This window comes from Abramis brama (genome assembly GCF_963993115.1).
Source record: "Abramis brama genome assembly, chromosome: 8".
Lineage (NCBI taxonomy): Eukaryota > Metazoa > Chordata > Actinopteri > Cypriniformes > Leuciscidae > Abramis > Abramis brama.
The window spans coordinates 12,376,164-12,403,585 of record NC_139970.1 but is presented as its reverse complement, the minus strand read 5'-3'; the positions used below and the strand labels follow the sequence as shown (position 1 = coordinate 12,403,585).

At 38.7% G+C, this 27,422-nt stretch overlaps 1 protein-coding gene across 1 annotated transcript in view; it reads left to right on the top strand.

The window, feature by feature from the left end:
- Window positions 1-27,422, top strand: part of myo3b (myosin IIIB) — a gene marked incomplete at its 5' end in the record, with an annotated part of 113,631 nt that overhangs the window by 37,306 nt on the left and 48,903 nt on the right. Inside the window, 7 exons of the mRNA XM_084122895.1 lie at window positions 9,474-9,553; window positions 10,016-10,036; window positions 11,950-12,027; window positions 15,544-15,749; window positions 20,460-20,571; window positions 21,138-21,300; window positions 22,448-22,528. Of these exons, the coding sequence (XP_083979021.1) occupies window positions 9,474-9,553; window positions 10,016-10,036; window positions 11,950-12,027; window positions 15,544-15,749; window positions 20,460-20,571; window positions 21,138-21,300; window positions 22,448-22,528 (741 nt within the window). The remainder of the gene's footprint in view (window positions 1-9,473; window positions 9,554-10,015; window positions 10,037-11,949; window positions 12,028-15,543; window positions 15,750-20,459; window positions 20,572-21,137; window positions 21,301-22,447; window positions 22,529-27,422) is intronic.

The window sequence follows — 27,422 nt, the reverse complement described above, 5'->3', positions numbered from 1 at the left end:
GCTGTGGTTAGAAGCAGAGTTTCTTGTTTGCATGACATGTGGACTTCATACATCATTATTTTGAGTCAAATAAGCAAGCTGACATTCAGTACAATCTATACATTTTATTTAGAATACATACAAATATAATTTATGTCTTTTAGTTCGCCAAGAGATTTTAAGCACCATTTTTGAAGACTGCGCTTGTGTGAACGTGCGCTAGTACGTAAGAACGAGCCTATGATTGAATCTGGAAATAAAGCAAAATAACTGAGAAAAATAAGAGATAGTCCTCAGATGCCATGTCTGTAATTTATAGCAAAACATCTAGTGTTAATTCGATCTCAAACAGATTCATTAAAATGAGTTATTACTCCATCACCTGCGTGACATAATTACCAACGTAGTTGAACGACCAGTTTGCGACAATACGGTTTTGGGAAACAGTCGTGACTAGCTAGTTGATTTCTTCAATGATACATCGTACTATGGAAGTTAAGCAGCGAGTTAAGTCGTTGTACGGGAAACGCACCCCAGATCCGTCAATCTCATTCTAGCTAAACCTAAAGAGTGAGTTTGGGGCTCGGCTACTGTTTTACGCAGAGCCAGAGTCTGTTTAGCCGGTATGAGACCATGGCTGACGCGATACGTGGGAAAAGAAATTCAGAAGTGAAAACACAGAATGGAGTTTAATTTATTAGGGCATTCCTCAAGTGGAATGGGTTTGACTGACGGTCTGAAAAGTGAACAGATGTGCTGAATTAGAGATGGTAAAAGTGAGTGGGTCCAATATCAGTGGTCTTAAAAAATGGTTGGTTCTTGTCCCACCCACATACAATGTTTCCGACGCCCATGGGTTCACTATAGAGTGGTTCAGGTATGACTTCACTTTGTAGGTCAACCGGCAGTTAGCATTACACTAATTTCCCTCAAGAAAAAAAACAATAGAATTTTCCCATAGGCTTTTAAATTATCACAAAAAAAACATAAGTTTATCATACTTGCACATTTTGTCCATCAAGATAATTATCACAGATGAACACAACTTTTCTGAACTTTGAAGCCTAAATGCAGTTGCCAGAAGTAAAAAGGCTATAAACGAACTACACCACGGTCCCAAGATTTCAATGTCGCTAAGCTTCCGACAACTCTTTCAGTTTATATCTAAAAACTTTTTCCCAGAACACTTGGGTTAGAATAGATTATAAGAGCACAATTATAAGCATACAGATGCTATAAAAGCAGACTGACTTTACATGTTTGGCGTGATGGCGTTTAATCTCCTCGATAGCCTCTTGTTAGCATCCGCCTTTTTCAAGACACGCTTAAAAAAAAACAGGAGTGGGGTAATACTGATGTATTTTATTTTATAGAATAAAACGTGAAAGTGTCTTGAGCTTGTGTTTACCACAGACCTTATTTCAGCTATTTAACAAAAATCCCATTAAAAAAAACCCCATTGACTGTGGAACGATGGAAACGGAAGTGCTAAAATGCAACTCGCTTCTGCGTTTTGGCCTACAAAGTGTTGTCACACCTGCACCGCTCTATTAGCGAGATGCATGCGTTCACTCAAGACAGAGTGTTTGTACGCTCTATAGACAGATGTTGGTTGAATGTTGGTTCAGGTTTTTTGGTTCATGTTTCTTTTTTCATGTACTTATTTCATGTTTTGTGGAGATATTAGTAAGGTGTGCTGTTAGCAATTTTGCTATTTCAAACCTAAAATATTTTTTGTTTGCACAAAACATCAAAGTCTATTAGTTTTTCATTTACAGTATAATCAATCAATCAATCAATCAATTTTTATTTATAAAGCGCTTTACAACAACCAAAGTTGATCAAAGCGCTGGACAGAGACAAAAATAACGGCAAAAAAATAAATGAGTGAAATACAAAACAATACAATAAAATAAAATACAACACATCTATAAAATCATTATGCTAATCAGTTGTCCATCAGGTGTCAAAGGCTGACCTAAAGAGATGGTGCTTCAGCCTGGCCTTGAACAGGGGCAGGTCCATGATGGAGCGTAATTCCAGGGGCAGAGCGTTCCAGAGTTTTGGCCCCGCTACCGCAAAGGCGCGATCACCCCACTTTTTGCACCTGGACCGTGGGACCACCAGCAGATGTTGTTCAGAGGAGCGCAGGGCTCTGCTGGGCTGGTAAGGGGTCAGCATGTTACACAGATAAAGAGGTGCAAGGCCATGGATGGAGCAGAAAACAAACAGTAGGATCTTAAACTGGATTCTGAACTCGACCGTGCGTGCAAAACTAATGTGTGATTTGTTACAAGGCACTCAAACAGGAGTGATTCTACTAGAATTTACTCGGTTATCTATTCAAATTATAAGTATATGAATTGAAAACTTACTGTGACGGGGTTGAAATGATGTTGTGCTTCAGGGTTAAGCTTATAGAGTTAATTGGAGTTGGGGGAAATAGTTTAGAAAAGGACCATTGAAAACCCTGTGTTCGTTTAACACTGAATATTGGGAATGTTGGGAATTTACAATGAAATATTAGGTGGAGGTGTCAAGAAATCAAGAAGTCATTATGTGATTAATTTACATGCATACACAGACACTGCTTCTCTCCACTGTGTGTGTGTGTGTGTGTGTGTGTGTGTGTGTGTGTGTGTGTGTGTGTGTGTGTGTGTGTGTGTGTGTTTGTGGGTGTGTGTGTGAGACACAGACACTACGTGTGTGTGTCAGTGTGCGTAGGTGCGCTATAAGCTGACTTCAGGGTAGATCCCCTTCATCAGACTATGATGTGTGTGTGAAAAGCGTGAAAATGCACTTATGCATTGCATGCTTGTTCCACTTGCACTAATTCATTTTGACAAATGTCCTTTAATAATCTGCACTGAGAGATGAGAGAGAGGGAGGAGGAGAGCGTCTCAGACAGACAGACAGGACTAGGAAGAGAAAGAGAGTGGTTAGGAAAAATGACAGGCTGAGTGAAACAGAAGTTCTTTCATTTGTGTTTAGCATGATGTCATGTGACCTGACAGACACTTTATCACGGCAATTAGACCAGCAGTACCTGAGACTCGCTCAATGATCCCAGTTATAGTGTCTCTTTTTACCCCTCTTCCACCAACAAAAATAAATAATGCTGACGACTGACTATAGTCACTTTCACATATACTGTACAGCCTTTCTCGGAAAATAAGCATAGTTTTACCATTTAGAGATCATGTGTGATCAGGACCTATTAAGAATTCTGACAATTTTCCAGGTTGAGAAATTATATTACCTTAAAAAAAGCATTGTATTGATCTTATCGTGAAAAATTCATTTACATGTATGGTTCTTTTTAGAAAAAAAAAAGTTGTTCAGCAAGCTCGCATTCAGTATTGCGTCCATCCAGTCAAAATCTGATGGACAGAACCAAGTCCCCACACTAAATATTTTTCTTTTTTGATAATCTGTTTTACTTGGATGTAAGTCACAACTCGCAAGAAAAGATCTGTCGCTACTTTCGTTATGCTGTGACTTTAAAGGTTATTTTTGATGATTGGCATCACAGAGTTTACCAGTATTTTGGTGCTAATATGTGAATGATATCTTGAAGGGATACTCCACCCAAATTTTTTTAATTCTTTTATCATTTACTCATATACACATGCCGTTCCAGATGTATGACTTTCTTTCTTCAGATGAACACCTACATTTATGTTGAGCGAGAACTGCGTTTGGTACTTGGCTAGAAGCAATGGTTAATAGTTTAAAAAATGTAAAATACTAGTATTTTTCCTACACACACAGCGTTTTGCTTCATTGATTGATCAACTGGTGTCGTATGGATTACCGTTGCGTTCATTTTGTGTGGTTTTTAAAGCGTCCACTTTTGGATTAATGTGCACTGGGATTATATGGACTCACAAAGATGGATTCTTTTTCTGAAAATCATTTTTTGTGTTCAGCTGAAGAAAGAAAGTCATACACATCTGGGACAGCATAAAGGTGAATGATGTAAATGATGAGAGAATTCTTATTTTTGGGTGGAGTGTCTCTTTAACCATAAAAAGACAGTAAGCAGTTGCTTTTGTAAACAGCTGGTGTACATTTAGCAGAAAAGGCGATCCAACTATTTAGCAGGTTTAATGTGTTTAATTTAGTTCTCATTCAACAGCGTCAGTACAGACAGATCAATGATATTGTTGAATATTAGCTGGAGTTTGTTTATTAAGCGTGCAGGGCAACCACCAAGTAGATCATTACAATAATCTAGCCTTGAAGTCATGAACACTTGAACTAGCTTTTCTGCATTTGTCATTGAGAGCATATGTCATAATTTACATATATTTCAAAGATGGAAAAATGCGGCTTTACAGATGCTAGAAATGTGGAATTCAAATGAAAGATATCAAAGAGCACACCCAGGCTCCTAATCCTAACTGACGACGAAGACTTGACAGAGCAGCCATCAAAGTGTTAGGGTCAGCTCACACAGAACGTGTTTTTCCATTCCAATGAACTACTTTTCCTTCTTTCTTTTTTTTTTTATGTAAACACGTGCTAGACGGACATGTATGACCATTGCGCTTACGTCTCGCCTCTTTTGCAGCATCTCGCGCATCTCAACTTTTAAAAATGCATCTCTTTTTGGTCCAATAATTAGAATCTCTGTTTTTTCAGAATTAAGTGGTAGGTAACTAGTAAAATTGGATTACTAGTCATCAACTATGCATTCTAAATTCATAGTTGATTCAGCATCTTTATGCTATCACAAGCCGCTTTTGATATAATGGTCAATTATGTTAAGCAAATATCTAATGAATAAAACTGTATACCAATCAGTATTCATAAAAGATACTTTTATTTCAAATGAACAGGGAAAATTTTTTTTTGCTGGAGTAGATGTGCAGCATGAAACAATAGCATCAGTTTATTCATGTGCAGACAGAGTTTTTGATAATGATTTGATTCATTTTTTTCTTTTGGAAATACACGGGATGAGACCGAGCACCGGATCCAGCACCAGCACCCCGTCAGTGGAAAAGCGTTACGCAGGGAGCCAGTTCCCAGTGCTGTGTCAGTGTTTTGACTACAGCAGAGACAACATTAACCAGCAGCCTACACTTGTAATCCCATTGGAAGGAGCGTGGGATTCCTGAGCTATGGTTAGATCTGAAACAACTCAATTAATCCCTGACAAATAGAGCAATTAAACTTGATCTGCTCTGAACGCAGGGAACCATGCGTGCTCATTCACACGAGACGGTCATTACGAAACAAGTGTGGCGATGGGAAGAAGAACGATAATTGTTTTCTTGACTTATTGTTTGTTTGTTTGTTTCAGCCTGTGACCCTTTCTAATCTGTCATCTGCTGTATTACTAGGGCGCAGACTACAAGAACAACAGATGTTTCATTTCCCTAGATTCCTTCAGACTTCACACACACACTAAAGCGCTGCAGCTACAGTTGCGATCCGCTCGCTGTTTCTGCGGTGGGTATTTTTCTAAAGGTGTGTGGCACATCTGTGCTGCCATTGTTTATTCATGCGCCGGAGCCTTTGAAACGTGCTAAAATGCTTCCCACTCATTATAAAACTCCTGCCACCCATGGATTAGCACTTTGATGTCACCAATCCGGCTTCAAAGGCTCCTTCAGTACCATTAATCAGAGTTTAGTCTCTGAAGACCCAGCCAGGGAAAACATTTGGACATCTTGTGCAGAAACTTTTGAAAAGCTCAGACGGTGCTGCATATGCAACAGTGGGGTTTCATATCCCAAAGACGTGTGTGTGCGTGTTTAAGAGGAAGCAGAAAGAGAGTGTATTAACGATAGGGAGAAAGAGAGATGATAGACAGTGATGCCTCACTCTGATCCTGAACACTTTCAGCACTTGGATATTAGACTGTGCATAGGTCACAAGGTCAACACAGACCTTGTGTTTTTTTTAATCTATTTCTGTCATGACAACTCTCTGAGAGATTGTCATGGTAATGGATAATGTTAATGTATTTGGTCTTGGTGGAATAGATTTGCTATGCTGCTGCTGAGCAAGTATAGAGACTTAATGGGTAATGTTAATGTATCAGTTGATTATTGCTGCTGTGAGCATGTAAGACATGCTGCTGCTTCACTTATAACATACATGAAATAACCCCCATAGCAGATCTATACAGGTGGAGCTGGGGAAGGTGGAGGGTTTCTGAAAGCGCCCTGCAGGCTGCTAAAAGCAAACAATGCCAAGTGAATGTTGAGCAGCAAGCTCATTGGCTGCTGATGCCAATCAGCTGTGCTATGCAGAAAACAATGTGATCACTAACGGATTGAGTTATCAGCCAGCGCCATCTAGAGTTTCATGAGAGAACTTTGTATTTATTTATTTTTAAACACTGATGTAGTTAAATTACAGGGTAATTGAAGGTTATTTCAGGTCTGCAGTGTGGTCGCACACTTTGCAGGTCCAGAACATAGACAGTAAAAGAAATGGACACAGCGACCCCATTGGATTCAACGGAGAAAAGTGAAGTCAATTAGAAGCACTCACTTCCTGATGGTCGAGCGTACTGCGTGACGACGTAGATGTGACGTGAGCAACCCGTCTGTCTTCTAGTAGCTGTGCCAAGAGAAATCTGAATCATTCCCTTCCGAAACTTGCAGAGACGGAGAGTGTGAGTAGGAGCTGTCCATGAGCTAGGAGCAGGAGAAACTTTTGCTAAGTATTCTGATTAATTATTTTGTCATTTTGCCTCCACGTCCCCCCGATTGCCCGCGAGCTTCTCCTCCTGTCCATACGGTAATCTCTCTACTGTGCGACAGAGAGACGCATGGTTATGACGCAATCGTTAGCCTATTTTTACAAAATGGCTTCAACGGGGCCATAACGTAAGATACAAGGTAATGGAGCCTTTTATACATTTTCATGTTTCTTTAGAAATAAATAATGGACAAATGGAGTCTTTAAACGCCTCAGATGTAAAGTTATTCGCTGTCAAAGTGACGCCAAAATGAATGGGAGTCAATGGAATGCTAACAGCAGGTGGGGGTCCGCTAATCAATGGCGGCGCCCGGGGAAGCTTCAATGTTTTCCGAAGCATTGGCCCCCTGGTCCAGAAAGGCAAAGACTCTTGTGTTGTTTTTTGAGGGCTGCAGCTTTATTAGAACGACCCATTATAATAATGAAAGTTTATGACTGTGTTTAAGTCATTTGTCAATTTTATTGTTATTGTCATGAAATAAGATGTTTTTATTACAAGAAGCTATCCTTGTGAAAAAGTACACTTTCGCATTCTTTTAAAAGAGTGCAAAAGTGTACTTTTTCACAAGGATAGCTTCTTGTAATAAAAACATCTTATTTCATGACAATAACAATAAAATTGACAAATGACTTAAATGACTCAAATTACTTTTTATTTTTAATAAAATCATACAATTTTATGCAAGGCATCAGGCGTTTCCATCACGCGAAAAGACTGGCGTGAGTCACGCGACACTCGTGTAGGGGATTCACATCGCGCCCCTGTATGTTGCTTTGTATAAAATTAAACGATATACAGCACAATAACGAATGAATGGATAAAATAGAATGTACACAAACTCGATTTTACCGAAGACGTGCACCATTTTGACGGAGCTGCACTGATCTCTCCTGAAGAGGTCGCAAAAATCCCACGATAAATAACTCAATCCCTGGGTTGTTATGTCTGACCCAAGATCTGGGTAACACTAGAAACACTACAAAACTAGAAATACTGAAAAAAATAACCCCCAAAAATGAGTGTATATTAATTGTATAGTGTATAGTGCTTTTTACAATAGGGATTGTTTTCAAAGCAGCTTTGATAACAGGAATATAATGCAACAAAGTTTGTTTCGGCTGTACAGCAGATCTAGAAGAAAATAGTGCCATAGTCCAGCTTAAATAAGTTCAGTGATGGTTGTTTTTTGTTGTAAATTATTAGTTACAAGTTATTTGTAAGTTATTAATTTAGTTCATTTATCTATACAGCTGTTCGGGAGAAAACAGTGATGTCATCGTCCAGCTCAGTTCAGTTCTCATATAATGGTGTCAATGCAGGCAGATCAGTAATATTGTTGAATATTAAGTGTCCCCAACTAAGCAAGCCCAAAACTCCATCAGGTGACAGAATGGAGAAAAAAATAAACCTTGGGAGAAACCAGGCTCAGTCTCGGGGCCAGTTCTCCTCTGGCCAACGAACGAACAGTGTATGAAACTAAACTAAAATTAAACTTGAATGTTATGTATTTTAAACACATTTGGAATGAAGCACATTTCAAATATATTAGTCTTGCGTTGCCAGATCTTCTGACGGCAGAAGGTCTGGACTCCATAGCAGCTTTCATTGGCCGAGGACCACCCAGAGGTTATTGGACTGACATGGTTGTGTTCTCCTGAGTTTCTCCCTGGATTTATTATTTAAGACTGTTTATTTCTCTGAATCTCATGCGTCGTGCATTTACTACAGCCACACACGTGACAATCTGCAAGTACTTGTTTAAATATACTTACTTTTTTAAGTAGGCTACACTACAGTGCACATTCAATACAATTAAGTGCTCTTCCTTTTCACAAGGGTACACTGCAGGGACCACAGCCATAAAAGTTAAGGCACCGATAACTTCAAGCAAAATCGAAGAACCAACTGGTGTAACGTCATTTCGGACAAAATAAAGTTTGTTTTGTATTCATTTAGGGAATTCGAAACAATTTGCTTTTAAGCGAACTTTCCGTAAAAGTTTGCTCTGGCTGCTAAACACCTTCGAACTACCATTGGTCAGTGGCGATTAGATGATAGGTGTTCTCTGAAGCGCCGCCTTCTTTGACGTGGAAATCTTCGCTGGTTCATGTCTTCTATTCAGTCCCTCGATGTCGGATGTCCATGAGAAAAAGCATGAACACCCTGGAGAGCTGCTTTATAGTAGAAAATGTTGTTGTAATTCTGAAAGAGACACTGACACTCTTTTTTTATGTTAAATTCTGTAAAGCTGCTTGCTTTTAAACAAGCTATTGGTATATAAATAAACGTGACATGATTTTAATGGAGTGCCGAATTGCAAATCCACATCGACATGATCAGTGGCTTTCTTAACTACTATTTTCTCAGTACTGTAATTTTAGTTGTGTTTATTTTGTTATTGAGAGAAAAGCACGAGAAAGAACTTCACCGTGAGTTATGTCGGGGCCTTTACTGTTATTGAAAAATGTGCAATTTTAGTATTATTCCATCAGGAAAAAAAGAAGAAAGAAAATTAAAATGATGAATATGATGATGAAAGCAATAACAGTTTGATAACTGGCTATCTGTGGGATTTTTGACTGTCCATAAGGGAAGATCGCAGTTTTTGTAATTCTAGTCCTGTCTTTGGGTTGATCTCCTCCAGGGTTCAAACATGCATTCTTTGGGTTGCAAGCCCAGAGCACTACTCTACAATATTGTATTGTTTTATTCATTCATGCTTCAGAGAGGGGAAGATTGACGTGTCACTGCTCTGTGTTTCCTCTTTGCTGAACAGGTAACCTGGCCACATCCAGGGCAAGAGTGACAGCAGCGTCCAGATCTCTGCCTCCACAGCTGAGCAGCGGCAGGAATAAGGTCTGAGATGCTCTGTGACTATTACATTGTCTTCTTTATATTCAGATGTTCATGATAAAACTATCCTGTTTTTATATTTGATCAATTCAGATAAAAAGGATTTACACAACACATATTTTAGTTCCTTTTCCTATTTTTGGACAGTTTTATCTTTTCTATAAACTTGCAGGTTTGTTGTTAAATCAAAGCCTTAGTCATGATATTAGACTTTAATATCTTTTTTGTGAAGTGATTGAAGTGTTTATGGTCAGTATTAGTTACTTCATCAGGCACATGTAAAATACCTTTGCATCAACTACAAAATCTGAATGAATATATTATTCATTGTGATGTAATTATTTTGCCAGTGCATTTGCTCCAGAACCTCTGAACTCTTGTGTGTTTTCATTGAAAAAGACCCTGTTCTTCATTGTTCTGTACTTTTGATCTATTATCTGTCTGAACTATCCTGTCTCCTCTCAGTCTCCTAAATACCTGCTAAAGGTAAGAATTTCTTCATATCCATCTTCATATTTTCTGATGTAATTTCCACCACTTTATTTTCATTTTGTTTTGTTTTTCTTTGAGCCAATGGACGAAAATCTATCTAAAAACTATAATTAGTTTTATTTAAAATAATCCTGAGACTATGAATCAATGTTTTGAGAAGCAGCTCTAAAGGGGTCACATCCTATCCCTATAAGTCCACTTATAATGTTAATGAAGGTTTTAACAATCATAATCTTTTTCTCTCTCTTTTTTTAAATTTTAAATTTTGAAGCTTTTAGTTCATGTCTTTAGCTTTGAAAACAGCTAATGTACACCTAAAATATTACAAAATTCACTTTTAGATGCATTTAAAAAAAAAAAAAATTATTTATTTTTTTTTAGAAAAGTGGAATAACAATATAAATTACTCTTAACTTGCAGTATAAATTTTGGTCCAATCAAATGCTCTATGAAATGAGATTTTTCCTTCCCCCGATAGACCACCTATCACCTGCAATAGACTAGCGATAGAAACATATGCTGCATTCATGCCATGTCATAATTACCATAGTCTTCTTGAGATGACAACACATGGACGCTCTGTCCGGAGCTGTTCACATCCTCGGACTGGGAATTATGCGTTACGAGGGTCCGTGGCTCTACCATGTTAGGCCTGCCTCGATTAATTGATTAATTATCTGAGTGTGGTTATTTGATCTAATCCTAATTATTTTAGACCCCAATAATTGTGCTGTTTAAATTTCAATCACATTTTATTCAAGTAAGGGAAATTTAGGCTGAAAGAAATGCCGTCAAATACGCAATATCATGTCTCCTTTTCCAGTTTGGTTATTATATTATATTATATTATATTATATTATATTATATTATATTATATTATAATATAATATAATATAATATTATATTATATTATATTATATTATATTATATTATATTATATTATATTATATTATATTATATTATATTATATTATATTATATTATATTATATTATATTATATTATATTATATTATATTATATTATATTAGATCTTTAGATCTGGTGCAGATTGAGGACTTCTTAACCTCAACCTTTTAGTTAATGCTAAACTTCAGTTCTGGGTTACTGTTCCCATGTAGGAACACCCTGGATAATTATTTCTCTCTTTTCCCCCGTTCTGCGGGTAAGATTAAAACAGTCCTGCAGACTACCTGCTGTATCGGAGAAATATAATTAGACACCGGTGCGCAGAACCCAATTAATTGGTTCCGGTTAATATTGCAGATACTTTTAAATTGCTTCAGTCACAGATGAGATGCTCTTGTAAAAAGCCCTGCATGTAAGCAGAAGTGGGACAGATGTCTTATTAAAACACTGGGTTAGTTCGATTGTCTCTCAGCCAGGGTTCATGTCCAACCCTTCAGTTTCTCAGCCGTTTTTCACAAAGATCACACACCTGCCTCCACGCACTCAGATGAAATAGAATATTAAGACACACTTTGCTGGTATAGACCTGCTCTAAATTATGCATCACCTTCATAAATTCATGAGGTCTGTTGTAGAGATGGCTGTTACACACATCATATCTTGTCCTTGTTAGGAACAGTTGAAAGTGTGAAGTTCATTTTCAAAGAACATCTTTGCAGTATTAAACCGATCGTGCTCAGGGATCGTTGCTTGGATCAAGATGTTGGATTATCTCCTGTTTTTTTGTTTATAAGTAACGTTATATGGCTGCCACCTCTCCATCTCCTCTTCTCCTCTTAAATTAGACTTTAAGGAATCCTTATTTTAATTTTAAAGTGTTAACGATAATTCATCCTAGTGCTAAAGTGGATGTTGTTCTATGTGACCAGTTCTATGTACTTGTATATTGGTGATGTGTGCATGCAGGCTAAGCTACAGTAAGTGTGTTTGTGTGTGTTTAGGTGGACACAATGGAAATGATGCGTCACCCTGAGGAAACCACTAACATGAGGAGACAGACAGTGGCGTCTTATTTCAGGGTGAATCCTCTGCACATCACATTATCAGTTTTGTATTTTATCGTTCCGTTTTAAAGGGATAGTTCACTCAAAAGTTAAAGTTCTGTCATCCATTACTCACCCTCATGTCGTTCCAAACCCGTAACACTTTCGTTCATGTTCGAGACACAAATGTAGATCTTTTGGATGAAGTCTGAGAGATTTCTGTCCTTTGATTGACAGCTACGCAACTACAACTATAGGCGCTTTTCCACTTAGTAGCACGTCTCGACTCACTTTACTTTGGCTCGGTTTGCTTTTCCATTGCGGTTTAGTACCGCTTCAAAGTGGGTGGGATTATAGACTGATCATTATAGTTGCGCCGCCTCTACTGCTGCTCATCAGCTACCAACGAGAGGAACGTCTGCACCTCGTCTACTGACCATGATACGGCCATTTCTTTTTTCAAGTTGCGTGCAACCTTTCGTTTAAAGCAAGTCGTTTAAAGGTCCCGTTCTTCGTGATCCCATGTTTCAAACTTTAGTTAGTGTGTAATGTTGTTGTTAGAGTATAAATAATATCTGTAAAATTATAAAGCTCAAAGTTCAATGCCAAGCGAGATATTTTATTTAACAGAAGTCGCCTACATCGAACGGCCCGTTTGGACTACATCCCTCTACTTCCTTCTTTAATGACGTCACTAGAACCGTTTTTTGACTAACCTCCGCCCACAGGAATGCTCCCTCAACTCTACCGAAATTCGTTTATGTACTTGCGCACTTCTTATAACTTACTGTGTTTACTCAGCTCTTACGGTGATTTTCTGAAGTAAAACTGACGCTTCATCTTTTGTGTGATGTACAATAAACTTTATTAAACTCATCAGTATATGTTTGATCATCATTCGGACCTGGTCCGAAACAGCAGACTTGTAGGCTATTAATAAATAATGGATACATACAAGCAGATGACAAATACGTTATAATAACCGTAATTAAACTACTAAACTATACCTGTTTCATCTCTATACAGCACTCTGACTCTGTAGGCATTATTGTCCGACTCGAAATGAACACTGTTACTGAGAGTTTCTGATATTATCATCATTCCGTGAGATGAAATTGTCCTGAGAGACTGAGCGTGAGCTCATGAAGCTCCGCCCCCTGGGTCGTCCAGCAGCAGCTTATTTGCATTTAAAGGGCACACACTAAAACGGCGCGTTTTTCTGAGCCCCAAAAAATGACAATTTATGCTGTAAAAAATGATCTTTTGGGTATTTTGAGCTGAAACTTCACATACACACTCTGGGGACATCAGAGACTTATTTTACATCTTGTGAAAAGGGGCATAATACGGGACCTTTAAAAAAGTTGTGCGAACAAATGATACTGCGGTGGCTGTCGCTGGCTATTTAAATCTAGCAGGTTTGGTGTCTCGTGTCACAAATTTCAATGACGCTGGTAGTGACGATTCTCTCTTACCAATCAGTGATCTGGAGTGTTTTACACAACACATTTTAGTATCGGTACGGCTCGCTTTGAGGTACTGTATACAGTGAGCCATACCCCAAAAGTGAGCCGCACCAAGCCGTACCATGGAAAAGAACCATTTGACGCTTGTTGTTCAAAAAGACATCTTAAAAATAATCCGTATGAATTGAGCGCTTTAGTCCAAATTTTCTGAAGATACATGATCGCTTAATATGATAAACAGATTTAATTTAGACTTTTATTCACATATAAACATTCATCAACTCACACATCAGTTGTGGTAAACGGAAGCTCAAGCATGTTTGCCTGACGTGCGAGAACCAATGAGGTTCATTCTCGTGTTACGCAGCACGTTTGAGCTTCAGCAAGAACCAATGAGGTTCATTCTCGTGTTACGCATCACGTTTGAGCTTCAGCAAGAACCAATGAGGTTCATTCTCGTGTTACGCAGCACGTTTGAGCTTCAGCAAGAACCAACGAGGCTCATTCTTGTTATGAGGCTGTTCAGAAATGACAGTGGAGGATCCAAATGCAGTAACTATTTTATTAAAACAAAACAACAAAAGTAAATCCAGGCAACAAACAGAAGATTCCAAACAAGAGATAACCAGAACTTAACAGAGCACACATAACATTCACGTAGGACAACACCAGACCAAGAACATGAGAAACACTGAGGTATGTATACACAAGGGGGTGATAGGCAAACAAGACGCACCTGGGAACAATCAGGAACTAATCAACAAGAAAAACTACAAAAGACTACAAAACATGGCGCAATTTATTATTATTATTATACACTCCATCCCAGTAGGTGGCGGAATATGAACCATAAGTTGGTTTGCCAACCCCCATAATACATCAAAAGAAGAAGAAGAATAAGTAGAAGAACATGGCGCAAAACAGGAAATAACATAAAAGTCCACACAAGACAAGGGTAAAGCAAGTCAAGTCAAGTCATCTTCATTTATATAGCGCTTTTAACAATGTAGATTGTTTCAAAGCAGCTTTACAGAGAGAAGCGTATAATTGTTTTGGCTTTATAGCGGTTCTTTAATAAAGTTATTTTCCAGCTAAAGTTCTGATTGATTCGCTTCCGTCGCAACGATCATTTGTTATTCAATTAGGGGCCGCTAAGACAACACCATTCTCTATACACAGACTTTAAACGCGAACCTGTGAGAAACGCTGATGGCGTTCACATGCGCATTAAGAATTGGTTCTATAGTTATGTGTGTTTGAATATATGTGCGCAGGTTTGGAATTCCCTACAGACCAAGCCTAAACAAAGTACTGGTCTTTCCTTATAAATTTTGATACAGAATTTTATTTTATTTTGTCACTTCGGGGTAGGTACGCGAAACGGATTTTCCCGACAACGCTTTATCTGTAGAGTGGTAAAGGGATCCTCCATAGGGAGAGACTAGTTGGCACTTCAGCACTGTGAAAGAAAGGAATCATGACAATTCTCGTGTTTCGCAGCACGTTTGAGCTTCAGCAAGAACCAATGAGGTTTGTTCCTGCGCATCAAATAGGTTCGCTTGAGCTTCTGTGTATGTTCACTGATCAATGTTAATGTGTGAATAAGCCTAAATTCAATCTGTTTATCAAATAAAGCGATCAAGTCTCGAAATTTGGACTATTCCGCTCAATTCATGTGGATTAGTTTTACGATCTCTTTTATGAACTTTTTGAAGTGTCAAAGTGGTAGTTGCGTAGCTGTCAACGGAGGGACAGAAATCAAAAAGATCTTCATTTATGTACCGGAGATAAATGAAAATCTTACAGGTCTGGAACGACATGAGAGTGAGTAATTATTGACAGAATTTAAATTTTTGGGTGGCAATACCAGAAATCTTTGTCCTTGTAGGGACATTTTTGGTCCCCATGAGGACAACAGCTTCTAAATCATACTAAATTATGTTTTTTTAAAGTTTTCTGTGAGGGTTGTCTTTAAGGGTAGAGTTAGGGTTAGGGTTAGGGGATAGAATCATTATGTCAATAGAAAGTCCTCATAAAACATTAAAACCCAACGTGTGTGTGTGTGTGTACGCATCTTCTTTTCCAGTACTCTCTCATGGACCTGCTGTCTAAGATGGTGGTCGGCACACCTCATTTCGTCCGCTGTATCAAACCCAATGATGACCGCCAGGCTCTGCGATTCAATAAGGAGCGTGTAATGGTTCAGCTGCGTTACACCGGCATCCTAGAGACTGTCAACATCCGCCGGCAGGGTTATTCTCACCGGATACTCATCGAGGAGTTTGTTAACAGGTAGAAAACAACCACAGAGTAACATAACGCTCACAGAATGAGTGTTGTGCTTGTCCCACAGGGCCTGAGAAAAAAAGAAGATCACACAAAACAAGCTGCTAATGAGAGCGGGAGGAGAGAGATTAGGAATGACACAACACGACTGACAATTCACAGGGAGAATACTGTTGAGTTAAATTTTTTATGCACTTCATTAGCTTATGTTACAAGATCTACTTAAAATGGGATTTTTTTTATTTATTTTTTATTTTTTGGTTTATTTAATTAGTGATGTTGCTCATATTTAGGGTTAGGGATCTGAATAAATATGCTTTAAGACAAACCATGTACAAATTCATAAGTCAACACCATTGCTGAGTATTTTCTCCTTAAAACTGCAGTGAACCAAAGACGGTTTGAAATCGCTGGTGTTTCTGACGTCACAAACTACCTTGTAATCAATCATGTCATCATGCCGGAGGGCTTTAGCATATCAATAACAGCAAACTAACAGGGGAGTCCTGAGAGATGCAAGGTTATCCAGGTATATTTTTCTGTTGATATGAAAAATCGGGTAGATTTAGCAATATAGTGGGTGTATGATGTATATTACAATGTTATGATGAACTGTGTGCCTTTCTCCACTGACGTTCTGAGTTATTCAAAGCATTTCTGATGATTGTTAAAAGGCAAACTGAGATGGCGAACGGGAACATAGTTTGTGTAACATTAGCAACACATTATTAGCTGTTTGATAACATAGTCAAGCAAAAGGCTAATCATATTAATTATCGTTATGTGTAAGAGGTTGTGAAGAACGATACCATTATGCAGTGTTTACCTCAGTAAGTTGAGAAAGCGAGTGGATCTCTGAGCTGCTGTGAGGAAGTGGAGGCTAATTGGCATATTCATAGAACCGCGTATACTAAATGAGACAAGGGTGTAGAGTTACATACAAGCTATTTTACGGCATGAAGAAATATTTTTCACATGAAAAAAAAGTTTAAAAATGTCATTTTGGTGATCAAATATGAGTTTTAAGGGATTAAATTAATTACTACAGGGGGACTTTAAGACTTTCATTCATCTTCAGAACACAAATTAAGACTTTTTTTTTAATTCTTTCATTTGGCATGTTTTACCATGAGCTCTATGTACATGTGCTGATCAATGATTAAATGTGAATAAAAGCCTTAAATTAAATCTGTTCATCATATAAAGCAATAGTGTCTCAGAAGTCTTGGAATAAACCACTTGGTTCATATGGATTATCATATCATCTTTATTAACTTTTTGAAGCTTGAAAATTTTGGTTGGACTTCCAAAGGATGAACAAAAATGATGAGAGAATATTAAAAATGTCTTCATTCGTGTTCCAAAGATGAACGAAAGTCTTACAGGTTTGGTAAGTAAATGATGACAGAATTTCCATTTTTTGATAAACTGTCCCTTTAGCCCTGAATAGTAAACGTTGGCATGTAACTTACTGTATGTGTGCTGTTAAGTGACTGGACTTTTCACCGGGAGGACAATAAAATCAATTAGACATATTGAAGGAGAGACTCTAGAGTTCATAATATTATCATGCAGAATCTCTTCTGCTCCATTTTACAGAGGTTATGTTAATAAGGGTGGTCATAATGATTATGTTATCCTGCAAAGAAAAGAAAAAAAACATTCTGACTCCAAGTCCAGGCTTCATCAGTTATGCAGTCAAAATGACATTATTCCGGGTGTTCCTGTTGGACTACAGGAATGTTATTAGATTTAATTAGCTGGAGCTCTTGGGCTTCATAAAAAGAAGGAAGAAAGACAGACAGACAGTTAAGAGAGATCAAAGCTCCATGAGCGCATATTGAATATACCTTCTCCTCTAGTGCTCCCTAAAGCTCCTGGGAAACTCACATCGCAGGTTTATTATCTATATATTTTGATAGTGCCGAAAGAAGACCATAATCTTATCAATAATAGGTGATTAAGCCTTTGAGAATACAAGTGATGCTAAATTAGACTCTGGTTGAGTAATTAGTGGTGAAATGGTACTTTGAAGGGGCAGAGTGAATCCGCTGAAAGTTTCTCAGCGCAGAGGAAATTCATGGTCCAAATTTACTTTTCCGAGGCTTAGGGAATCGCACTTCATTTTCCATAAACTTTTCGCTTTTTTGCGTTTTCTTTCAACCCATCCATCTCTTTCTCTCGTGGGCCGTGAGATGGTGGACATGTAGGTCATCTCTTTTACATAAACATCCCAGACAATTTCTCCACACTCAGAGGAGCCGCTCAAATGCAAGGCTTTTTTTTTTTTTTTTTCTGTCGTCCTTTTGATCACAGAAGTGTCCTGATTATCCGTATTTTCCCCAGACTTACCCGACCAGTTCGCATGAGAAAGAAATACTCTGTGACCGTTCTGTTTGCATGTCCTTAGTCGTACAAAGTCTAGAGCTCTTCCTGTCTGATCCATACTGACTTTGTAAAAATAACAGCTTCAATATGAAGAAATGGATTCAAATGGATCTCTTCTGGAAAACCTTCTCTGATGTCGTGAAGGAGAACCTTTTTTTGTAATTTCTACCAGAGACATAACAGCTATCAGGAGCATAATTATGAAAGAGCACAGTTCAAGTGGAATCAAAGGCAGTTTTCTTCCTTAAACACAAAGGCTGAAATCTTCCTCTTCAGAGTAAATAAGTACCCAGGATCAACCGCAAGCTTCAGATGTTTCGATGAGACTCGTTTATGAGATTTATGCCAGTTTATTTATAGGCAAGGTGTATTCAGAAGTATAACTGAAGGCCCCCAGACAATAACAACAAAGCTGCAAAAGCCCCATGTTTATAGTTTTATCAGAGAATCAGGTGACGCTTTACCTTTCTGTGTTTTTTTTTTTTTTTTTCGTAGCAGAAAGATGCTATCATAGTGAGATCTAGAGAGATAGTCTCAGCATGCTCTTTTATCAGAGGTGTGTTATTTCTGCTCCACTAGTGAACGGAATTGCAAAAATAGTGAGTTGCTATGTTAAGTATGTGATACTTAATTTAGTGAATGGTGTCAAGTTAACATTTAACAAAATAAACTATAAAATATTAAATATATTTAGTTAAATGGGCAACGATTAATTGCGATTAATCGCATTCAAAATAAAAGTTTGCGTTTACATAATATATGTGTGTGTACTGTGTATAATTATTTTGTATATATAAATACACACACATGCATGTATATATTTAAGAAATATATGCATGTATATGCTGTATATAATTTAGATTAGCCTATATATATATATATATATATATATATATATATATATATAAATATTTTATATATAAATAACACATTTTTTTTTTAATATATACATGCATGTGTGTATATTTATATATACAAAAAAATTATACACAGTACACACACATATATTATGTAAACACAAACTTTTATTTTGAATGCGATTAATCGCGATTAATCGTTAGTTTAGGCAAAAACATGGAAACAAGTTAGCATTTTAGCTCTCCCTGTTACATCATCCTGAAGTCTTTTTTTTTATATACTACAAAAAATATGTCATCACAGTCACACCTTATTTCAGGCATTTAACCAAAAACTGATTTAAAAATGTTAACTCAAGATATTTTCACATTTTATTTAAAAATGCATAAAATACACCAGTAATACCCCATTTGTGATTTTTTTTAAAGCTTTTACTTGTATTGAAATTACTATAAAGGTTGTCAGGACGTTAACCCAGTAATCATGACATTGAGCAGATAACCTGATCTACTCACTTGTCTGTTTGTGTTTATAAACGCAGTCTTGCAAACTATTGTAACCAAACTTTCAGGGAAAATGTATGTTTTTTAAATAAAGATTGAAAGAGTTGTTGGAAGCTTCATGATGGTGACGTTGAAGTCATGTGACCGTGGTGTTGTTTTATCATAGCCTACGCTTAGCTGTTTACTTCTGGTGATTGTGTTTAGGCTTCAAAATTATTAGAAGTTGTGTTCATTTGTGAAGATTATCATGATGAACAAAACATGTAAGAAACATTAACTTTTGGTCAAAGAGCTTGTTAATAATCCAAAAGCCAATGGAAAAATCCTAGAGGGATTCAGGGTGATGCTAACTTCCAGGTTGGCTTACAAAATTGGCATCACTGCAGCACTCTATTTAATTATATATAAGTAAAATATTAGATTAAAATGAAAATATGCAAGCAATTTTTAAATGACACATATAAACACCCTGGCCACATAACTGAGTGCCTGCAGCCACCATGAGCAAAGACTACTTAATAGTGTTCATGCTTAATACTGCAGCTGTTGACCAATTCTCCTAGTATTATCTACAGTAGACCTCTTTGAGTGCAGTGTGCTCTGGTTGTATGCTGCAAATTTTGGCAAATGTAGTAGTAAAAGTTGGTGGAAATGTTGCGTATTGTGCACAGCACACATACTTCATGTGATACTTCAATGATATTCTGAACATAGCCATTGTTTCCAAACTACCGCTTTCTACAAGCAAACAGAGCAATGTTCAAACTTTATGACTTAATACCTACTTGCACATTAAACTTGTATAGAAGAAAGCATCAAAACAATTACCGGTACATATTTCCCCAGTACAACTTACAGTGTGATCAGTCAAGTTTGAATGAAAGTTTGAGCTGGGGATTGAGGTTTGTTTAACACTGTGTTTTTTTGACTGGTGTAATTTGCATCTGATCATCTTGTTTTCTTGTAGGTATTACTATCTGGCCTTTCGTGCCCATCAGATGCCAGAAGGCAGTAAAGAGAACGCCATCATTATACTGCAGAAAGCCAAGCTGGAACACTGGGTCCTGGGCAAGACTAAGGTAGAGTTTGTGATTTAAAAGTTACTACACTAAAAAAAAAGGGTGTAGACATTTTTTTTCACTCAGAAATGACTAAGAATCTGCATGTGACACACTGAATTAAACATGATTAAACAAAACTTGTACAACTTTGAAAATTCTGTATGACAGGTATTCCCCTTTTATTGTGCTCCTAACAGCTGTTTGAATGTCTGATATATATATACCTAGAGCTGTGGTTCAGGCAGGAAGAGCTCTAGACAATGTCCAACTAACTAAACAAGCTGTACACATGTCTGACTTTGTGTCTCATAGAAGGTTAAGTGAGATGTCTACTATAGATATATATGTCATGTAATTTACCTTTAATAGCACAGAAAACAAATCTAGTTTTCTCTTTTAGTGCATTGCCTGTCAGACCAATACTTCCAGGTCATGGTTTCTTTCCTCACATTCTTGTGTCCTCTTTCATCCCGAACCCATTGATTGTGATTATATTCGGACAGACACATGAAGGTAGAGTGTTCATTGTGAGGTATAAGTATGCTTCCCTGCATCTGAATAGATGTGTGTACGTGTGTTTGCAGGTGTTTCTGAAGTACTATCACGTGGAGCAGCTCAATCTGATGTTGCGGGAAGTGATCGCTCGAGTGGTGTTGATTCAGGCCTACACCAAGGGCTGGCTGGGGGCTCGGCGGTACCGCAGAGAGAGACAGAAACGAACCCACGGGGCAATTATCATTCAGTCAGGTTCTTATAACTCAAACTCATTACAAAATAACACTTCTGATGACAGATGTATGTGCAGGGCTCAGCAGTAAGAAAACATATGTTGCATTTTCAAGGACAATATAATTGTAATAAAAGTTGCTTTTATAATTTAATAACTTGCTTTGAATTACATACACTACCTTTCAAAGGTTTGGGGTCAGTACAATATTTGTATGTTTTTCAAAGAAGTCACTTATGATTGTATCACAGAAGACTCGGGATGCACAGCCGGGTTCATGTGCAGAGTATTTATTGGGCAAATACAAGGACAGGGTCATAAGATATGTAAGGGTTCAATCCAGCAAGACAGTCCAACCAGGCATACAAAGTCCAAATAAAAGGCAAATAAAGGGGTAAACACAGGAGAAGCAAGGTCATACACAAAAAACAGCAGTGGAAACAACACTCAAGTAATGCACTAGAAAGATACAAGATTTTTCAAGGTACAATTGTAAGTACAGGTTCTTGAATTTGGTGGCTGATGAGGGTAACAAGGTACAGGTGGGACAGAGGTTCAGAGGTTCAGAATTCGGGAAATGGTTCCCTTTTTGACATTTCTGACATTTTGGCTGCGTGCAATTCTCCAGTTTTGTTGCTGCCGGAGTATCTCCTTCTCCTGGATTTGCATCCAGCTCATTTGCATTTAAAGGGACACACACAAAAACGGCGTGTTTTTGCTCACACCCAAATAGGGGCAAATTTGACAAGCTATAATAAATTATCTGTGGGGAATTTTGAGCTGAAACCTCAGACACATTCTGGGGACAGCAGATATTACATCTTGTGAAAAGGGGCATAATAAGTTTAAAATTATTAATTTCTTTAAAAATCTTCGAACTGTTGAACAGTAGTGTATATCATATTATGATAAATGAATGTTCAATGGATCAAAAACATCACTATAAATATACTACAATGTTACTAAAAATTACTTTTTCATATACTGTATATGACTCCTTATCCAGGGAAAATGTTGTAAGTAAATATCTGAACTACTTGTTGAACTAGGTCAACAGAAAAAAATCTCTGATTTGTATTACATTGCTGTGGCCGCTAGAAATTGTTTACCAGTAGCTAATTTTCTGTGTTTTATTCCCTTCATCTCTTTCCTTCTGTCTCTGTTCAGCCTGGAGGGGTCACATGGCCCGTCAGAATCTGAAGCTGATAAAGAAAGAGCGCGAGCAGGCTGCTGTGCAGATCCAGTCAGGTACACACCTCTGTTCAACCCAATACAATTCATGTCACAAAGCTGTGGAAATATTTCCTGGAGAATTTCTACTCTATACTTCTTTTTTCTCTCAATTTCAGGGTAGTCTGATTTATTGGAATGAAAAGTAACACTCATTTGTAAACCTATTTGCATATTAGCTGCACACAATGAAAAAGTGCAAAATAAAGTAAAATAGAAATGATGAAAATCAAACTAGAATAACACTACAAAATAAATAAATAAAATTACATTCTTTAGTCATTAAAATAGTCATATTTTGAGACCCTTATATATCTATACTTATCATCCACACATTAAAACCACTGACTTGTGAAGTGAATAACATTGATTATATGATTACAGTGGCTGTAAGGGTGGGATATATTAGACAGCAAGCGAACAGTCATTTCTTAAAATTCACGTGTTGGAAGCAGTAAGAAAGGGCAAGAGAAAAGATCTGAGAGCCTTTGACAAGGTCCAAATAGTGATGGGTAAGTGACTTTCCAAAACGGCAGGATTTGTCGGTTATTCCCGGTGTGCAGTGGTTAGTACCTACCAAAAGTGGTGCAAGGAAGGACAACCGGTGAACCAGTGTCAGGGTCATGGGCGCCCAAGGTTCATTCATCATCTCTGGGATGTGCTGGACCAACAAATCTAATCCATGGAGGCCACAACTTGCAATTTGCAGGAATTAAAGGATCTGCTGCTAATGTCTTGGTGCCAGATACCACAGGACACCTTCAGAGGTCTTGTTGTTTTAGCTGCATGAGGGGGACCTATATTAGGCAGGTGGTTTTAATATTGTGGCTGATCAGTGTATATATCTGTATATTTGTCAGATATTAGTAATACAGGGTGATCTTTCAACACAGGTGAATCATTTCTGAATCTGTCAAAGTTAATGCAGCTTTACAAAGAGGCTATTATTAATGGATGAGACTGTTTAAAAGTTATTACTGTGAACACTGTCATGTTACGTGTAGGACAAAGCTCATCGAGACGAGGGCGATGGAGACAAGGGTGAGGGAGTCCTGCTACGATTCTGTTGGAGGGCGTGGGGCTAACAAATAACAAAAAGTCCAGGGCACAAACAAAACAGTACATGGAGGAGTGAATGGTGGGAGAAGCCAGTGGGGAGCAAGGAGCAGGAGGAGCCAGATGAAATGCCAGAGACCAGCCAGGACGAGACCCCAGGGCTGAGTCGAAGGTGGGAGGAGCCATGGTGGAGTCAGCCTGGTGGCATACGACACCCTGGGGATGACCAACGGAGAAGCAGCCATAGATGGAGACCCTGATGGAGCTGATGAGCCCACGCGTAGCCGACGGTCCTGGAAACCAAGGAGGAGCCGCAGTGACGAGCATCCAAGGTGGAGTCGGAAATACTGAGGGCAGAGGCTGAGCCGGTGGGACTGAGGCGGAGCCGGGGGGAGGGCGGAGCCAGAAGGAGCCGTAGGTGTAGGCAGGCCGACGGCTGACCAAGGTGGAGCTGGAAGGACGAGGGAGCCCGGAGAAGCCGTATGGCCGGTGCAGCCGAGGGAGGGAGGAGCCAAGGTGGAGCCGAAGTGTCGACGGACCGAGGTGGAGCAGGGGGCACAGAGGCTGGAGGCGGAGACAGGGGATCCTCCAGGCTAGGTGGAGCTGGTGGCCTGAAGATACTGGGCAGGTCTTCAACACATATGGGAGCTGAAGAGGGGTTGAAGGACAGCAGCAGAGGCAGGGCTGAGGAACTGGATGATTGAGGAGGCGGGAGAGGCAGGCTGGGTGGGCACTCTGGAGATACTGGGAACTCTGGAGATACAGGGGGCGTTGGAGAGACAGGGGGCGCTGGAGGTACTGGGATACAGGGGGACTGGGAATAATTTCTCCAAAAAAGTCCATTAAATTGTCCCCAAAAATGTCTTTCAGTTCCTCATAATATATGCCAGAGGTCACTGACATCTCATCCACAGCAGTAGTGGTGTGAACGGGGCTCTCCTCCCAGCCCTCAAGCTCCACAAGCACTCCCTCTGTGACGCACGATGTTGCCGGCTCACACACCTAGTCAGACTCCGTTTGTGGTCCGGGCTCTGTGGCGATGACACTCTCCATCCTTATCCTCGGTACGGGCTCGTCTATCGCGGCAGGCTGGTCTCCACGGTCTGCGGTGGGCACGTGCAACTTCTCCATCGCGTCACTCACTGGTGGTGGATGGCTGGTCTCTGGCGGTGATGGAGTGGGGCTAGTGGTGATGTCATCCTCAGTGGGGCCGATGGTGTATGCCGAGCCGCAATTCACCAACACCCACTCCACTTTCTCGGCGAAATTTCCCAGAGGTCCCAGACCGGGCAGGCGTGCCTTCGTCTCCGCGTTGAGGCTTGTAGGGAAAAAGACGCTCAGCGATCTGTCAGGGAAGGAGGTAAGGCACGCCAGGTCGAGGAATGCACAGGTGTGAGACTCGAGGGAAAGCTTCTCCTGCTCCAAGCAGAGCAGTTGGACAGCTGGTGAGTCCATTCTTTTACTCAGTTTGAGGGTCCGTTATTCTGTCACGTTACGTGTAGGACAAAGCTCATGGAGACGAGGAATACGTAGAAATAACATTTAATAACCAAACCCTCAGGGGAAACACCAAACACTCACACTTACATTGACGATAACGGACAAAGACTGATGAGGTGATTGACAATGCACAGGTGATAGACATGACTAATTAGGACAATCATTGAACACTAGGAAACAGGACTGAACCAAAAACACAATGAAGGGGGGGAACACAGATCATACATGTAACAAACACAGTGGAGCTCTCTTTGTTAGTTCATAATAGCATAGCAACAAAAACATGACCAGTTTAATTACAAGAGCCATAGAGAGGGTGTAAAATGGTCATACCAAACTAAGTAGAGATTGCTATTATTTAATATTATTAAACATGTATTTAAAATTATACAAAAAGTATGAAAGGACCCCTTTGGGGCCATTAAGATTTTATCCTTTTATATACAATTTTTTTCAGCAAGGATGCATTAAATTGATAAAAAGTGATTTATAATGTGTTATATATTATAATTTATAACATTTATAATGTGGCAAAAGTACTGTTCCTTTAAACTGTCTATTCATCAAATAATCATGAAAAAAAGATTAAACAGCACAACTGTTTTTAACAGTAGTAATAATAATAATAAATGTGTTTTGAGCAAAAAATCAACATTTTAAAATGATTTAATGAAAGATCATGTGACACTAAATACAGGCAAATGAAAATTCAAATGCATTACATTTTAAAATATTTTAAATTGTAGCAGTTTTTCCACAATATTTCTAGTCTTTCAAAAACATAAAAAAAAATTATCTAAAAGTTAACTTGCGTGTTTGGAAAAAATAAGAGAGAAAAATAAGTAGCAGCAGTAGTAAACATGTAAATAAGTTTAGTGAATGAGACAAGAGCTTAGACAGCTCCTTCTTTCTGTCTTTCCAAATCTTTCCAACTCAACCTCCAATCATAATTCTCAGCATTTTCACAAAGTACCTTTTTTGATCTCAACAAACAATCCCATGAAACAGAGCTGCTAAATTAATAATGTGTGGAGCCAGCGTCTCTTTTGAAAGTTTGGGTCACAGCATTGGGTCCCCATGTTTCAGTAGAAAGCTGTGTTTTCTCTTTGCTTTCATCTGTTTCCCAGAGTGAGAGTGAGAGAGAGGAGAGAGAGAGAGAGAGAGAGAGAGAGAGAGAGAGAGAGAGAGAGAGAGAGAGAGAGAGAGAGAGAGAGAGAGAGAGAGAGAGAGAGAGAGAGAGAGAGAGAGAGAGAGAGAGAGAGAGAGAGAGAGAGAGAGAGAGAGAGAGAGAGAGAGAGAGAGATGGGGGGTTTGGGGGTTCCCTGCCACTTCCTCTCTCACATTCCCGGCCCATTACAGACTCTCACATACCAGAAACAAGATGGCTTTTTATACTGTCACCCTTTTCATCTGAAATGTAAATGAATTCTTCTCGGTGTTGCCTGACGGAGATCAAAGCGGGCGTATTAACCTTCTTGGGGTGCGTTTCCATCGGCCACTCTCTCTCGTCTTCTGAGGCAGGGGTCCAGGGGGAGGAAGGAGAGGGAGGAGTGATGCTATTGTTCTCCTCTCCTCTTCTGGAGTACTTCAGTTCCCCTTTTTGGCAGACATCTCTCTCTCTCTCTCTCTCTCGCTCACTCTCTCTCTCTCTCTCTCTCTCTCTCTCTCTCTCTCTCTCTCTCTCTCTCTCTCTCGCTCACTCTGTGCTCTCAGTATGTCCACTGGTGCAGGTGGCTCGGTGTATGGCACATGTTCAGAGCTGTGTAAAGGTGTGTGTATCCACTTTGAGGTGGGCCACATTAGCATTTCTAAAATAAACACTCGTCTTTCAAATGTCCGAGATTCCATATGCAGAGAATATGCTGAGCACAGTAGCAGAATGAAAAAAAGGCTTTCAGTGGGGGAACATTTTCTATAGGATATCCATACACTATATATATATATATATATATATACCTTAAAGAGCTTCTTTTTTTTCTTTCTTTTTTTTTACCCATAAATAGAGTTTTGTTGATATAAATTTAAGTTGATTCAGCTATACTAATTTTAATTTTATTTTTATTTATTTTTTTTGGTAACACTTTATTTACAGTGTCCCTGTTACACATCTTACATGTACTTACTATAGTAGTAACATGGTATTACTATAGTAATTATAAAGTAATTATAAAGTAAATGGGTACCACTTTATTTTAATGTTTATGCATAATTACATCCAACTAACCATCAACCAAACCCTAATCCTAACCCTTACTTTATAGTAAGTACATGTAGTTAATTAATATTACACAGACCTTAAATATATAATTACACTGTAAACCGTACACTGTACACTGTAACAAGGGCACCCTAAAAT